The sequence below is a fragment of the Platalea leucorodia genome (assembly GCF_965183815.1).
Source record: "Platalea leucorodia genome assembly, chromosome: 5".
Taxonomy (NCBI): Eukaryota; Metazoa; Chordata; class Aves; order Pelecaniformes; family Threskiornithidae; genus Platalea; species Platalea leucorodia.
Window position 1 is genome coordinate 27,375,819 of NC_138827.1, and position 16,299 is coordinate 27,392,117.

Here is a 16,299-nt window from a genome sequence, read left to right on the forward strand (position 1 = left end):
TTGGGAACTATTTTCCTGATTTGATCCTAGAGTGAAAACAACAAACACAGAACACAAAGAATAGGGAAGAACTGAAATTATTCAAAACAATTTGCTCCTGAACAAGTCCTGTAATGGACCTGCTCTACAGAGTGCCATTAAAATTGGTGATTTGGGAGAGCTGAGGCTGGTCTGTGCCTCTCTGAATGGGCAGAAGCACAAGCTGACAAACACAGCATCTGATACTTTCATCTCAGCAGCACTGGCAGCTCCAGGAGGTCCCCTTCATCCTTCCCCAGCGGTCCATTCCTCCATGCACTGCCTCCCCTCCTCTCCCAGCTGTACAGACCCAATTATTTATGAGTCCAGATGAAGAATCATATGAGAAGTGTTTGTAATTCAAACCAGTTCACATATGTTTCTAGCACAGTCCTAACAAACAGTTGTGTCAACACAAGTGAAAGGGTGACACAGGGACAAGAACAAGCAGCCAGGGATGAAACAGCCTAAGCACGTGTGGAGAGGGCAGGACCTCTGCATGCTGACTTTGCCAGCAAAGAGAACATACCATAAAGTCTCAAATTCACACGGTCAATTACAGCTGTGTGAAGCGATAGTAAAATCCTGCCAGTCATCTATCACTTTACAATCACTTTGCATAGATAAAAATGATGAAGAAAGAGGCCAAGTAGATCCAAGATTTGGAATGAGTAGTTCCAAACTAAGTGGGTTTGGATGAGTCTGACCACACACCATGCCAGGGTGCCATGGTCTGCTAAGCAGAAAGTGCTGTTAGCCTTATCACCACCACCTTCTCCAGCCACCTCTACAACCTTTGGCTAACGACGAAGTGCAAATCTTTTTGCCTGCTTGCCTGAGACAGCTTACTTAGTCTGACATGCTTCAGCTGAGTCATGTCTCAAGAGGTCTAAGCCAACTCCGGCGCTAAGAAGCTATGACTTCTACAAGGAGAACTTCAGATGAGATAAAGCATCAAAGACCAGAAGAAGCAGCCGGTTGAGCTACACAAATCCTACACAATAAAGAAAATCACAGTTTTGCCCTTTACACTCTGGCAAGTAGGGAATGCAAAAGCGTCATGCGCGAAGGCATATTTTTATGGAATCAACAGGCTGTTTTAAAATCAGTCATCTTCTGCATTCAAATCCTATTCATAGACTGTCCAGTTTTGCTGGACAGCAATAATTTGAAATGCCCCTTTTTTTTTTTTTACGTTATATTGTTCAGATCTTGAAAACTTGGGGTTTATACCAATATATGCCTCCCATTCACCCTAAAAATTACACTAATCAATCATCACTTACTGTTATCTTTGTGAGTCACTGTCTCCTGTAGTTTGGAGCTACTGTTTGGTGTCTTAAGCTTTGCTTTTACAAACTCTTTTCGAGGCAAGTTTATTTTCTGTTCACATTGTCTTGGGCCTTGCACCACAGTGGCAGCTGCAGTGTAAACCAGCTGGGAGGAAGGCAGTGGTCCAGTTTCTCAGTTGACCTTTATCATTTGTGGTATCAAATACTGCTAACTAGAGGGCTACAGCACTTTAGTTCTTTGTTCCGGTAAATATGCGTTGCTCAGTGTAGTGTGACCTTGACCGGAACATCTGACTGCTACTACAGTCATTCTCCACTAAGAGTACAAGAGACCACTGTTAGCTGTGGAGAGGTAAACACTGAAGTTAAAATAATTTTTACGGTAAGCTTTCCTCCATATTAGCTATTTTCTGTGTCTCATGGTGTTTGTTGTCAAGCAGCTTGACACACGGTGCAATTAGGCTAGCATATTTGCATGCATGGATCTGTTCACTTTTTCCAGCTATAATCACGCTTCCTTCCAACAAAAATAATGAAGCTGTTGATTATCAAGTTAGAGTGCAAGCTTTGTGTTGGTAAATATGTTTCTCCTACTTTCAGAGCATAAAAACAAACATGTGACCTTTATAGTCTCGAAACTTTTATATTAAAAAAAAATCAATCAATCAACCAGTCAAACACTAATTACAACAGTTTGCATGGAATACTTTCAAGTATATGTGGAAAGAACATATTTGTTAACCGGCAACATTCAACCATATTTTGAAGTTGCCTCCCCCTGCTAAAAAGAAAGGGAACTTAGCCAATTAAAGTATACTCAAGACACACTAGGAGAGAATGTTGAGGAGGGAGAGAAAATAATTAAGAAATGTGATGCATTGTATACAGCTATGGAAGAAACAATTTGGGAAATAACCCAAATTAACACATACTTATCAGAGACGGTTGGTTTATGCTGGTTAATTTGCAACTGCATTGCTCTAGAGATACTACTGAGAGGAAAGAAGCCACTGCAGATTGTTGTGGCATAAAACAGGACTAAAGACATCTTAAAACAGGTTCTTGAGGATTTTGCCAATGCCAAGGATGTTTTGAAGTGTTGAATTGCTGTAATAAATCCTTGTGCAAGAATTAGAACTGAGAGAGACACAACCAGAGCACTCACGCATCCCACTAACTCCCAAGAGCTTTTGGCTGCCAACGCAAATACATAAGTTTATGGAACTAATACAGTTACTCATATTCTCAGCTAGTCTTAACTGATGCCACTTAAATGACCTAATTGCAGCTAAGCTTATTTGTGCCACTTGCATATGTATCCCAACATACAAGTAAGATGATCTAAATAATTAGCCAAAACATTAAATCATAGACTCCCTCCATGCTATGCTAGCAATTCTAAAGCACTTAGAAAACACAGTAACTCTGTAACATCACCATTTGATGAGCTCTCTCTTTCAATTCTACAACAATAATTAATTTTAGTCCCTTTTTAACAACGGCAAACTGATTTGTAATACTTTCAAAACAGATGGAAAGCTTCATCTTAAGCCAGATGGATAGTCTTGGAAATGACCTCAGTCCTTTCTGTGCTTTCCATAAAAATGAGGTAACTACTAGCAGAAAGTGGTTGATGTGTGCAAGCAAAATGGTAACCTGGGAAATGAATTGAATCTGGAAAACTCAGGCTGCCTTTGATCTTGCCCAATGCTAAGTACTCCTGTGTCTGTGTCTCTACTGAACGACCAGGTGCGTTTTTACATCAAGACAGCTATCTTTCATTACAGTCACAGTGGCAATGAGGAATTGCTGGTTTTCCCCTCCAGGCACTAAGCTGGCTGAGATCACAGCCCTCCAGCTGAGGACTAAATACAGCGAGGAGAGAAAGCGATGTAGGTTTTTCCACAGGGGTGCTACTGCTGCCTATCTTCCAGTGGGGGAGCACACCTTTTTGCAATAATAATGGCTGGAAAATATCTGACTTTGCTGCATTTGAAAAAGAGGCCACAGAATAGACAAATGTAATGCATCCATTCACTAAGGGCTGAGCTGCAGATGAAATACATGTATTAAATTTCTCACTTTAGCCTATGATTTCACATACAACTAAGGAGGCACTATGTGCTCGAAATTACATTCCTCAGTAACTACTTTGGAGCATACTGATTGGTACTTCTGGAATTTATATGAGGGTTTGTCCCACAAAACCCAAAATGGATGAGATCAATAGAACAGGAAGGGTGGTCACTGCTTAAGTTCAGTTCATTATTCACTATCTCAGACTTCTTTTGTGGTCTCATGGCCAAGTGACCACAAGAACGCAGGGTTTGCTTCCCATCTGTAAGCAGACAAAAAGTAGTTTTCTAATTCAACAGCGTGTTGCATGGTAAGGATAAATCAGCTGAAGACTGAGACAGTTACATAAGACATTAAAGGAGACTCATATGATTACCTTGGATTAGCCACTACTGTCTCTGGAAGCACAGGATCACTACCCACAATATTCACAGGAATTGCCAGGCTCCTGTTTCAAGTGAAAAAAACTCAGATTCCATCATTTATAAAGTAGCAACAGTTGCATCTCCTTAGCCTTGAAGATGATATATGGGAAGGATTTGGCACAGCTGAGACTTCTGGCAGATTTGTGTCACAGGATATTTCAGATATTTTACAGGCTGTCAAAGTAAAATCATAGCAATCTGTTACTGAGAGAGTGGTATTTTGGGGAAGGAATAAAGAAGGCTTCAGGAAGACAAGATGGTGAGTATTGCTAGGTGAAGAGGAACAGTGTTTAATCACTTCTCCTGCAATAGAATCAAACCTCCTTTCCTTGCTGGCTCCAAGATGAGAGAGTACCAACAGCTGGAGATGTAGGGATGGAGCAAGCCACCCCTCTTGTCACGAAGCTTCTGTTTGCAGACAGCCACTAAAGACAGAGCAGACAGGTCTGCAGGTATTCACAAGCATCTGTGACTCACTGGTCACCCCTTCATAGCTAATTCTTGGCTACCTCTCACTCACTGAAAACTATTGGAACAGACTATGCAGTTCATGGAACAACTCTTTTCCCTCTCTGATTTGCGATACAATGAAAACTACAAAAAGTACAAATATGTACTTTCACAAAGACTTTTCGTGGTAGGGCATGCTGTCCTTCCTTCCAAACTAGCATAGAGCATTCACTCCAGCACAAGAACAAGCAAATATTGTTGCTGAAGTGTTTTCAATTAAGTCATTACAAAACCCTAGACTTCTCACGCCACTGGGAATGACAGATGTGCTGAGGGTCAGTCACAGTTTTGCTTTTCAGGTTCCATCATAGGAGTTTTTTCTTCTGTAAGGTACAGAGTTCTGCATCTGTTGCTTTGAAAGCAGCCATCTTTCATCACAAAGAGGTATCTGCATTTCATTTAGGAATTAAACATATGCTTGTATGTGTCTGCACACAACACTAGCTGAAAGCCGGGATCTGACCCACCACATAAAACTTACTGCAGTTAACTGTTGCTTTTGAACTTTCCTAATAAGGATATAATATCTCTAGCTTCCCCCCCCCCCCCCAAAGAAGGGTATTTTAATAAGATGGAAAAAGCAGGGGAAGCAAAACAAGAAGTTTTTTATGTTCAGAGATATCTCACATTACATTTGCTACAAATACTGTATGGGCTGGATGGCAAAACCAAAAGAAAAACAGGACTGACCTTGAGATGTTTCATTATGATTTCATTGCTTCTAGTGGTTTTATTGGGTTTTACCAGTAGGCTGTTAAAAACATGTGGAAATTATACAGAACTAAGTCAAACTGAGTATTTTTAACCCTAATCTTCCATCTTCTTTTCCATTTAAATACTTTAAATAGTTCTTTTGTATTTCATGAGTTTTCTTGAAAACAAACTCAAACTACAGAGATTTGGGAAGTCTATATTTTATCGATGGTTTAATCAGTAAATGTATGATTTTTGTTTTAGAATAAATCATCCAATCTTCTGGGTTTTTTTAACAGAAGAAAGCATCTCTGACATGAAATTCTTCCTAACCAAATAGCTGGGGAGGGAGGAATCAGAATGGACAGGAGGGTATCAGTCCAGCACTGTGGTCGGAGCTAGCTCTAGCAGAAAGTTCAGAAAAGAAGTCTCAAAGCTCTCTGATGGAGAGAATTTCCACTGTGACTGCTCATTCTCAGTTGTTGTTTTCTCACTGGTGCTGTGCACAGGACTAGTGTACAGCTCCATACTATACTTTCTGCGCAAGTAATCTGCAGCTCTCCAGAGTAAATTTCACAAACGGTATTAGAGATTATTTGCATCCCAGACATTTTGTTTGTCCCCTCTCCGTAAAGTGGGTGGGAACAACCTGGAAGACTCACTTCAGCTGTTCCTGCTTCATTTGGCATTGGAAGATTCCCTTTGGTTCTTCCTACCTGCTTTACAGAGAGAGTAGGAACAACCAAAGTGAATCTTCCAGTGCCAGATCTTTTAAGCTGTGGATGATGAGGGTGCCTCATGGTGCAGCAACTCTATCATCTTCAGCACGTCAGTAAAGTGCTTTGGGTTTTATCCCACTGCTGCATTTGAATTAAACAGACCTGAAGCAGAGGTCCACCACAAAGAAGGGGAGAGACCTAGAGTGCTATATAAGTAATTGAAGTTAATTTTAATCCTGTATAAAAGATATATCCTAAGAAAAGATTTTTTTAAGGCTAATTTCTTTGATGACTGTCAACAAACATGCAATTATATCCTAAGTAATAAAAGAATGAGACTCATTCATTTCTTGTCTGCAACTGGAGCTGAGAATACTGCAAATCAATCTGAATTTTTATGGGAAGCAACGTTCTGAACAGTATCAATCATATGCTAAAAACAGATTCTGGAACTACCATGGGGAAAACTTGAGATAGCCTGTACAACTGTGCATTAAAACAGCCTTTGCCTGATTCAAAACCATTTAAAGAAGGACTTTATTGATGGACTGTTTAATGTCCTTGGATACTACTAAAGAATTTTTATGGAAACACTTTGTATACTGGATTATTAGAACACATTTATCATCCACTGCCTCCACATATATCTCACAGCTGGCTGACTTATACAATAGCAGTATGAATCAGAGCTACAGGGCACACCAATATTTTCCTCACTAAAGGAAATGGAGTTCTTTAGGGAATTTACTCAGTGTTCTTATATTAGCAACATAATAAAGCAATTACAATGATCTCCATAAATTAATCACATTAGAGAAGGAAATACCTTGAAAAACAAGGTTAAATTCATATTATATAAAAATCTATATACGTTTAAGTTTTTAGGACAACTATTCCCAAACCCAGGGAGAAAGGCTCACCAGTATTACAGTATAGAGTGAAATCAATTAATAGGATATTGGACTAGATCATAGAAGCTTTCCAAGAGACTGCTTCCCATCAAAAACATTATTTGTAAAATATGTCTTTATTCTTATTAGTTTTTGGTAAGCAAAATTTGTAAAAATGTTAGTGGGCTCAGTCAACATGGTGACAAACAGCATCATAAACTAAACTCTTATTGACCATCAGGAACCACTGTCAAAAGAGAACAAATGTGAAGTTTCCATCAGACCCCTCCTGCCTCCCCTCTCTGCATGGACCACCGAGGAGCAGAAGAAACTGCAGCTGGGTGCCAGGGAGGAGGACACTTCCCATTCTCATCCACTTTGTTAATGCAGATCCATAGCCTCACTCCTGCACATACCTAACTTCTGCTACTCCAGATCCTCAGCCTTTTCAGGAAAAAGTCCCCTCTATCCCTCTTGCAAAGCAGCAGAAGAGGAGGAGGGGGTTTGTACCCCAAACGCCTTAGGAGCAGGCCTGCCAGTCCAATTCTTCAGCACCTGCAGGAGGATTCTTTCCACAATAGCCCTTTTAATGGACAGTCCTGTAGTATTTGTGGGAGGGAGCTAATGAAAATTATCTCCAAGTCCCCAAAGCTCAGAAGATACAGCAGATCTTCACCCCAGCATGGCTGTCTGACCCAGAGCTGGCTGCGAGGAGGGTGGCTGGCAACTCTCGGAGGAAGCAGCCTCGCAGAAATGCTGTGCTGCTGCCAGAGGTCTGCAGTTGGCGGTTCATTAGGAGCTGCTGTCGCTCCCTCAAGGGAGCACTTTGCAGCCTTCCTCCTGCCCCACCACATCCCTGTTCAAATTTGGTCGAAAGTTTTCCTTTGGAGGTTTTTTTTTTTTCTTTCTTAACTCATTTTTCTTTAGGAGTATCTACTTACTGTGTAAAGCACCTCTTCTTCATTAAATGTAACACTTACTTAAACCCCAAACACCACAGCATGGTGTGGCGAGGCCTTTGAGGCAGAGCAGGAGCCCCCTCACCAAACCATAAAAGTGCTTCCCCCACCAGGTGCCCCCAGCCCCTCACCCTGCCTCCCTCCCTGGCAGCATGGCTGCTGGTGTCCCCCACAACTCACCCCTCCTGCCAGCCAAGGCTAGGGACATCCAGTCACCCGTGAGGTCCTGCTGTCCCTCGCAGAGGGGCTCACAGGGCGCCATTTTGGAGGCGGGAAGGCCTCGGCCTTGTGCCACCTCCCTCCCCACAGAGGAGCTGCCATGGCTGGGGCCTCTCGCCTCCTCACAGCAGGCGGGATGGCGCCAGCTCCTTTGTGGGGCCTTTTTGCCCATTTGGGGCAGGAGGACCGCTCCACTTCTGTGAACGTGGGGAGCAGAGGGAAACAGGCTCCCCGGATCCAGTCTGACCCCCCAGCACCTCAGCATGGGCCCTGCGGCCCTTCCCAGCACCCAGGGAGGGAAAAGGCCCCATAACCCCCTTGTGGGGAAATAAAACCTCTGCAGAATATACAATTATCCTTGGCCTTTTTTCCCAGAAGCCCCCAAATAACAAGCCCCTGGAGTTACCTGGAGGGGAGCAGTGCGGGGCAGGAGCGAGGGGAGGGCATGGAGAGACGGGAGCGAGAAGGGAGTGGGCGCTGGGTGCCCCAGTCCTCGGGAGGGGACATCCATGGGGGCGAGGAGCCCAAAGGAACGGGGACGAGGGGGAGAACGGCTGCAGGATGGCCTGTCCACACTGCAGACGCAGCCGGGCTGCGTGCCCACCGTCTGAAATAAAAGCGCATTATCCAGGGGCTATTTTTGGCACCTGCTGAGTTTTTGATAGCTCGCGTGTTGCATTTGTACTCCTTTTGCTGTGAAAAATCATACCCAATCTCAGAAAAATCCCATTTCCCCCCCATTTTGTGCAGTATGCTCTGTAATGAGGAAATATAGCCTTTAAAAGAAAACCAGCAAATAAACTCAGACCTCAGTTTCCACACAGACCACGCATGAATACCAAGCATGTGCAAATGCATACTTAGGAATAAAGTTGCCAACTGAATGTTTTAGACTTCAAGTTTTCACTATCCACACATCTATCTCAGCCTTAAAAACTTTCTATTCTTCTCTTTCCCAAATCCAAGCAATTCATAGGAAGAAAGTTACATGAAAACAACTGTTGTGTTGTTTCTTTCTGGCTCAACTTTGTGGCCTAGGGAGAGGCCAACTTCCCAACTCTCATAATTTTCACTAAAGGAAATAATAAAGTTGGACCCTGTTCCTGGGTCCTGCTCCACCCAAGGTCTGGGTTGGACCTTTGGTTTACAGGTACCACCCACAGGCAAAAATATGCAGGCTTAGTCCTGTGGACTTCTGACTCTTCCTCCTAATCACTCATAAAGCCTCTTATTCCTTTGAAAGAAAGAAACAAACTACCATTTTGGTTTGACAGTTTTATGTCCAATGTCATAGGTGCTGATGATACCAGATAAGTGAGGAATCAAGCCTGTGGTTCTCCCTCATCAATCTCTCACGTGACAATCAAAAGACATTCCTCTTGGGGGGGGTTGAGGCTTTTACTGGGGGGAAGGAGTGTCGTCTTTTTTTTTTTTCCTGCTGGGAAACATTGTCCCCTTTAAAGGACAGATTCAGTGTGCAATTATTTTGAAATAAACTTGGGAAAGGGTTTCCTAACGCTACTTGGTCTACAGGATATGCTCCTTCAACTGTCGGTGGGTCTCCTTTGGCAAAGGCTGATGCTTGATTAAGACTTTTAATAGTGTATGTATCACCCTGAAAGTTTGGGCCTGATTCTACAAGGTGCTAAAATGTACCTTCACCCCCGCATTCATCACATCAGACTCTCAAGGGATTCAAAGGGAGTCTGGGGCACCTGACTTCTCACAGAATCACAGCGTAAGGGACTGAAGTTTAAAGATAATCAAACAGTTCTCAAAAAAACTGTACAGATCTGCATATTCCTAGCTTGTTCAGTAGTATAATAAATTGGTCTGTTTCACCAAAGACTGGCAAAACTTCCACTGGGGTTTGCTGGAGATAGCTAATTGATTTGAGCTATATTCTGTAGAGATTTTACATAGAAATCTATCCCAAAAGTCAGTTGGAAGGCTATTTTTTCACTAAGCTGTATAGCTGATATTAAAAAATGTGGGGTTTTTGCAATTTTTAGGGCCAAGCTTTTATTTTTTTCAGGAAGCAATCCTTCCTTCTATGATTCATCATCGTGTTGAACTGTCTAAGGTAGGAAATATCAGCTTGAAATTACTATCATGTGCTATGGGAACCCAAAGGGAGAGTGTGGAACTAGATCTTCTCCAGCAGGAAAAACAGATGGTAAAAAATTAAGCCAACTGTGTTTCCAAGTAAATCCTGGAATGCAGAATGCAAAACAACACGTGTTCAATCCGAAATCCTCAAAAGAAAAGAACATTTCCTCAAGCAGATTAGCTACCTCAGATGAAGGACATCATCAAATAAGCAGCTTGCCATCCAGGTACCTCTGTAAGTCTTCTTTTCCTTGGTTTCCTTATTTTCCATGATTTCAACAGGAGCTCAGAATGCTCAAAACCATAAGACAGGCTTTAAGAGAGTATCACAACAGGTACTGTCCCCAGACTTGAACTAAAAAAAGAAATTTCTCTTGACACCTAACAGTTTTCTCCACACTCACGTATCTCTTTTGCTTCATTAGTCTCACTTCTGACTCTTAAAGTGAATGATACACAATATGTGAAAAATTCTACCACATATATTAAACTGCATACTGTTACTCAGTCTTCTGGACATACCTTCGGAGACATTCACACAACTGCCACATGGGCAAACAACAGCAAGACAGAAACTTTACCAAAGCTCTGGAAGGCAGACATACAGATTTTTTTATATATATTCACAAGAGCAATTGTTTTATCTTAAAACCTTTCTAAAACAGGCATATACTGCAGGCTTTGGCAGTAGAGATAAAATATTATGGGATCCAGCCTTACTTTGTTTTTCTCATCCAAATATACACATTGTTATAACAGAGGAATAGTTGCATCCAGAACTATTACTGCTGCTTGATGACCAAAATGCCTCATATACTGCTCCACACATGAAACTACTGCAAATATCCATCTCGCCTGATCAACAACAGCTTCTTTGGGGTGGAGGAAAAGAAAAGAAGCATATACATGGTTCACTTAAAATGCAGTGACAAAAACAGAATTTGAAGGCATGTGTTCAAAGCAGTCCCATATTGTTATTACAGATGGAAACAGTGAAGGAAGAGAAACAGAAGGAACAAAAGCCAGCTTTTGTGAGTTCCAGAGCAATCCCTTATGATCCAGGGTCTTGTATAAGATGATTTGGAAGCTTTGGAAAGGCATTCAGGGTCTCTCCCTGAATAAGGCACTGTAACACACTGTCTTCCATGAGCCTGGCCCAGTGCCATGACAGCTTCTGCGTAATTCATTGCACGTTTTGCTAAGTGTTCTCTATATATCTATATAGATATATACACATAGACATATATGTAATTTTCCATATGCTTTCCTGCAAAACATCAGAAAAACAAAATCAATTACATAATGGAATACAGAATTCAGAATATGCTAGACTTAGTACCTGCTGACATGTCGCACGTGCCCCAAACTAAACCAGAGATGTGTTGATTCGGAAGTTATATGTACTGCAGATATAAATTATTTCTTCTCTCACAATGTTTTCATACAGCCCAGCCAGGAGGTCTAATGTTTGACTTTCCAAATAGCTTCTGCCCTTTTCAAGCCCCATCATCCTTTCAGCATATTAGCACTATTCCTAGCCCTTGCTTGTGTCATTCTCCATGACAAAATGTTGGTTTGGGACAAAACCAAACTTTTTTTTTTTCCAGTCTTAGAGTTTAGATCTCAAAAAGTAGAGGGTAGTGTCTTGAACCTCTTCATCTTTCAACATAAAATGCTGAACAGATGCATAAAGCAGATCCCTATTCTTCTTTTGGAAAAATGCATATTCTTCAAACATCATTCTCCCTTCATCTTTTCTTCTGCAGTTGAAAAGAAAAGAGGTTCAACTAGAGAGATCAAGTGGCTGGCCAGATTGTTTATGGAATACTGAGATCTTAATTTCAAGATTACCAGTCTGGAATCAAAGTCAGCAGCAATCACAACCTGTAACTGGCCACAGGCCTTTCAGTGAATCTGGGCAAAGTGAGCAATGAACCCTCACCGAGACTTGGCAGTAGCAAAAGCACAGGCTGTTGTGAGAACTGGCTGTCCTGGACCAGGCATCTATCCAGTCCTGTATACCATCTCCAAAAGTGACCTGAAGTAGATACTCTTTCCATAAGAAATATGCCAAGTATAGTATTATCTTCCCACTCTCAGCGGTCAGTGATTTAAGGACTGCTTGAGATGGAGGTCATAATCTTAATGCCTTATTTAACAAACACCACTGGATCTACCTTCCTTTAATTTGTCTAATTTTTTAAATCCATTTTCAGCTCACATGGTCTTCTGCATCAGTAAGCTTCACGGTTTGTTCTTTGTTTTCCTTTTGAACTAGTTGCTTAAAAATATCATGAAATACCTTTTCATTTTTTGTTATCAGAACTAGTAAATAATGACCTTCATATTTACCTATTGTGTCTGCTGTGGCCATAAGCAGAAGCCACTATGAACAGTCCGCTGCCTCCAATAAAACACAGATAGATACTGACTCTTTCATTTTACAAAATAATGTATTTTCAACCCTTTTTGATTCTGCAATTCCCAGACATGTTATAGTGAAAGTCTTTGAGTTTAGGGCTCAGACACCCACTGATTATGTTTCAATCATACTTGTAAATTGGAATTATTTACACAAGAGTCTGAGAACTGGGTCCTTGGTTTAACCAAATGACAGTTGTTACCTCCCACATGATGTGCTTGTGTGAGTTCATGTTTTATCTCAGTTCTTCTTCCTCTTCCTCATCTTCGATTTCCTCTTCTGAGTCATCATTATTCTTTGAACTATTGCTAAATTCAAGGTTTCCTTCAATATCCAGTACCTGTAAGTGCTTTAGGTTTTGGAAGGTACTTTCCTTCAGTGCTCCAACTGCAATCTTATTAAACCTTTAAACAAACAAACAAAAGGTCTTCCTATTAAAATAAGCCCATTTTTAAATCCAACACAGAAATGAGGAGACTAGGAGGAAACCATTCTGTAGAGTTGCTCTAACTTACACTGACCCAAGTTACTCTAACTTTACACTGACCCACAACAGCATTCTAAGAGTACTGACTCCTCTGGATGGAAAAAGGAAGGGAAAACAGGTACCAATTAGCAAGCAGGCAAATGCAGTGACTGAACAAAGTTTGCTCACAGCGCTCTGTATCATCACAAAGGACCTTGCAGGAAAATACTGGGAAATATTAAGTATCTCCCACTGATTTCAAGTTCAATGACCGAGCTTTCAAAAAACTCCTACTTTTCTCTGCCCCAGCCCCTCTTCCCCCTTCTATAATTGTATTCTGCAAGGAAAAAAAAAATTATAATATTGGAATTCCTCCCCCACAAATTCTTTCTCTTGGTGTTCTGCTTTCTCCTTCCCAGAGAGGAAAGGCATCTGCTCCATAGCCCACATTTCAAATTGTAACTTGCTTTTTCATGAGATTTTGTGTCATCCCTTGATAGTTTAATTCTTCTCCCATGAAACTCAAAATACTAGTACAAAGGATCCCTTTAGAAACAAAGCAACATGCAGTACTTTTTCATCTGTTATTTGGGTTTCCAAGAATATAAATAAACTAATCTGCAGTTTAAGAACTTCTCACATATACTGCTTGGTCCGTTACTCTTGAACATGCTTAAAATCATATTCTGCCTAATATTCCAGATGTATATTACTGTTTCACAGCACTGCAGTGATTAATAGCCTCCCATTAAGAAATACAATTTAGCTTGGGTGGAGCTGCCTCCTAAATATGCAAAACATTTTTGCAAATTCCTTTTTTCTCTTTATATAGAAATATAGAATGTGGTTTCTGGTTTGCATCCAAGCATTCACAAAAATCTCATAAACGTGAGCAGCTGAATAGACAGACTGCTCTAATTTACACCAGACTTTGTAATTTTGTTTGCTTGGTATGGAATCATTCATCCAAAAAGGTATAATTCAGAACTATTCAGAACTACAGAACAGTTTATTTGCATATAGACAAAATAAGGCTTTATTTAGTCTTGTGCAGCAGGCAGCCTAGGCATTTTGAACACATCCATGAGATCAGCTTAATCGAATATTCTGTAGGGTTTCACAAATTACTTCTAAGCAATATTTTCAATAATGTTCCATCAGATTAAAATTTAATATATTACTGGGCCAGATTCTTTCTTCACTTCTTGTAGTATAAACCTTTGCTTAAATCAGTTACAATACTGTGACTTTACATTGTATGTGAAAAAGGTCAGTGTCTGTCACCTGTGAAAACAAGGTCCTCATCCAACCGACAGAGTAGGAAAAAAAACAGAAAAGCTTTCTAAACGTAGTTACATAACTGTCACAGTTGTAGCTTGTCATCTGTTCCTGACAAAACTATCAAGGGAATGTGCACAACTTCAAGATTAGTCATACATGCCTCACTAGAGGTGGATTTTGTCAAAATCCAGGGCTAACAGACCCAGGCGAAGCTGTAGTCCTACAAGTGGACTGTAAACTTTCAGTTCACAGATGAATACTGGAATATGCCATTAATTTCCCAGAATTTCTAACATGCCTAATCCATTCTAATAAGCACAGAAAGGACAAACTCTCCAAACAGAAAGAGCCTATTATGTGTATCCGTGTCTTTCCTCAGCAGGTGGACATAGTTTCATCATACATTACGATAAAACAAAGTTGCTTATTTAGGAAGTTAGGAATTTAAATACTTTCTAAAAAGCAAGCAATTATAAAGTGGGTAAAGAAGAAAAAAATCTTGTGTGTTGAAGTGGAAATTTGACCTTACCTGAGGTAAATCCCCTTTATTTTGGGTGTGGATTCAAAAGCATTCTCTGAAACCGTTGTGATCTTGTTGTTCTGAAGATACAGGTATTCTAGAGATTCTGGCAGGCCTGATGGGATAGAAGTCAGCTGGTTGCCAGCCATGTCTAGTGACTGCAAGGAAGAGACAACAAGGGGTCAAATAAATAATTGTATTTAAATATTAGCAGCAGTCCAAAAAGAGATTTAAGTTTGACAGCAAATAAGCTTCCAAAGGATGGCTGTATACACACACACCCCCTCTGGAAGTTTATCCATTGCTTTTTATATATATATATATATATACACACACACACACAAACGTATAAGTCTAGAAAAATACATATATATTATATATATGTATGCAGTTATAAAAAACTTCATATAGTTACAGTGTAGAAGTGAGATGTTTACGCAAAGCTTATCTAGGATTTGTTGTGTTTGAAAATCATCTGGAAATGGGCTTTATTTTTCAGATGGTACTTTGGTGAGTCTGCTTCAGATCCTCTCGCTTCTGGTGAGGTCAGGAAAATGACAAACGCCATGTGTACAGTGGAAACTGTACATTGTCGGCCATTCAGAAAGGTTCAGTTTGAGTTCATGGTGGAAAACTGAAGTGTTATTTACTGTAGCATAAACTAATTTCATCTACCTCTAATTTGCATCAAGGTAAGTGTGGCCATGACAATTCTGCTCTCTTACACTACCGTTTAGCATCATGACTTCACACGAGACATCATGCTGATTTGTTTAGGAGTCCAAACGTTTCTTTATCTCTGTCCCCAGGCTTTAGGAGATGCCTGCTTAAAGTGAATTAAAAGCAGTGTTTCAGATATGCACGGGAATTCCTTGGAAGCTGCTACTGCAAACACTTCACTAGCTAAGGTTACATTAGTCAGAGTTACATGTAAAAACACATGGAAATATTCTAACATGGACCAAGGCATGAAGATATCAGGACTAAAGGCCATCAATATTTCTCAGATAAATTTTAAGCAAGGAAATGGATCAAAGTAAGTGTTTCGTTATCCTGTATTGTAGCATTTTCATAGCACCAAGCTGACATACTAATTACACATTATTCAGAGCTACACATCTGCAAATGATTGTCATGTTTTCAGTGGTTTTATTCTCCACATAATCCCAGTCTGGCAAACAATTATGTAAATGTCTAGCTTTGCAGTTGCAGATAGTCTTCAGTGATTTCCATGGAAACAGTGTGGACTGAAGCGTATGCTAAGTACATGCACAATCAGGATCTTATGTGATGGTTATTTGTCAAATCCACTCCAGTGTACCAACTCATAAACCAACTGCACGGTTAAGCCCTTAATGATAAAAAAGATTCATATCTACTATCATGGAAATAACTAACAAGTAGTAACGCTGTTTCAGAAAAAAAAGCAACAGCTAAAAATGCACCCTTAGTCTAACAAAATTTTAAGTATGTGTTTTAATATGAACAGGGTTTACTGTGAGGTAGGTACAACTAAAGGGCCAATGTTTGATTTAGCAAAGTGTTTCTCTGGCTTGACGCTGACTACAAGGGAGTGACAGTAAAATAAAAGTAATGTGAAGCAGCTATGAATCGGGCCTTTCAAGAAGGAAAGCTTGTCATTCCAACCAACAACTAAAGCTGCCTAATGAGTTTTGTGACCTGTTTTTGTTTGGAAAAAA

General features: G+C 40.5%; 1 protein-coding gene across 1 annotated transcript in view; it reads right to left on the reverse strand.

Annotated features, from left to right (window-relative positions):
* Positions 1 to 6,764: 6,764 nt before the first annotated feature.
* PODN (podocan) overlaps positions 6,765 to 16,299 on the reverse strand; it is a 28,808-nt gene continuing 19,273 nt past the window's right edge. Inside the window, exons 9-11 of the mRNA XM_082312686.1 lie at positions 14,609 to 14,757; positions 12,535 to 12,736; positions 6,765 to 11,177 (exon numbers count right to left, since the gene is read on the reverse strand). Coding sequence (XP_082168812.1) covers positions 12,568 to 12,736; positions 14,609 to 14,757 — 318 coding nt within the window. The 3' untranslated portion in view covers positions 6,765 to 11,177; positions 12,535 to 12,567. The remainder of the gene's footprint in view (positions 11,178 to 12,534; positions 12,737 to 14,608; positions 14,758 to 16,299) is intronic.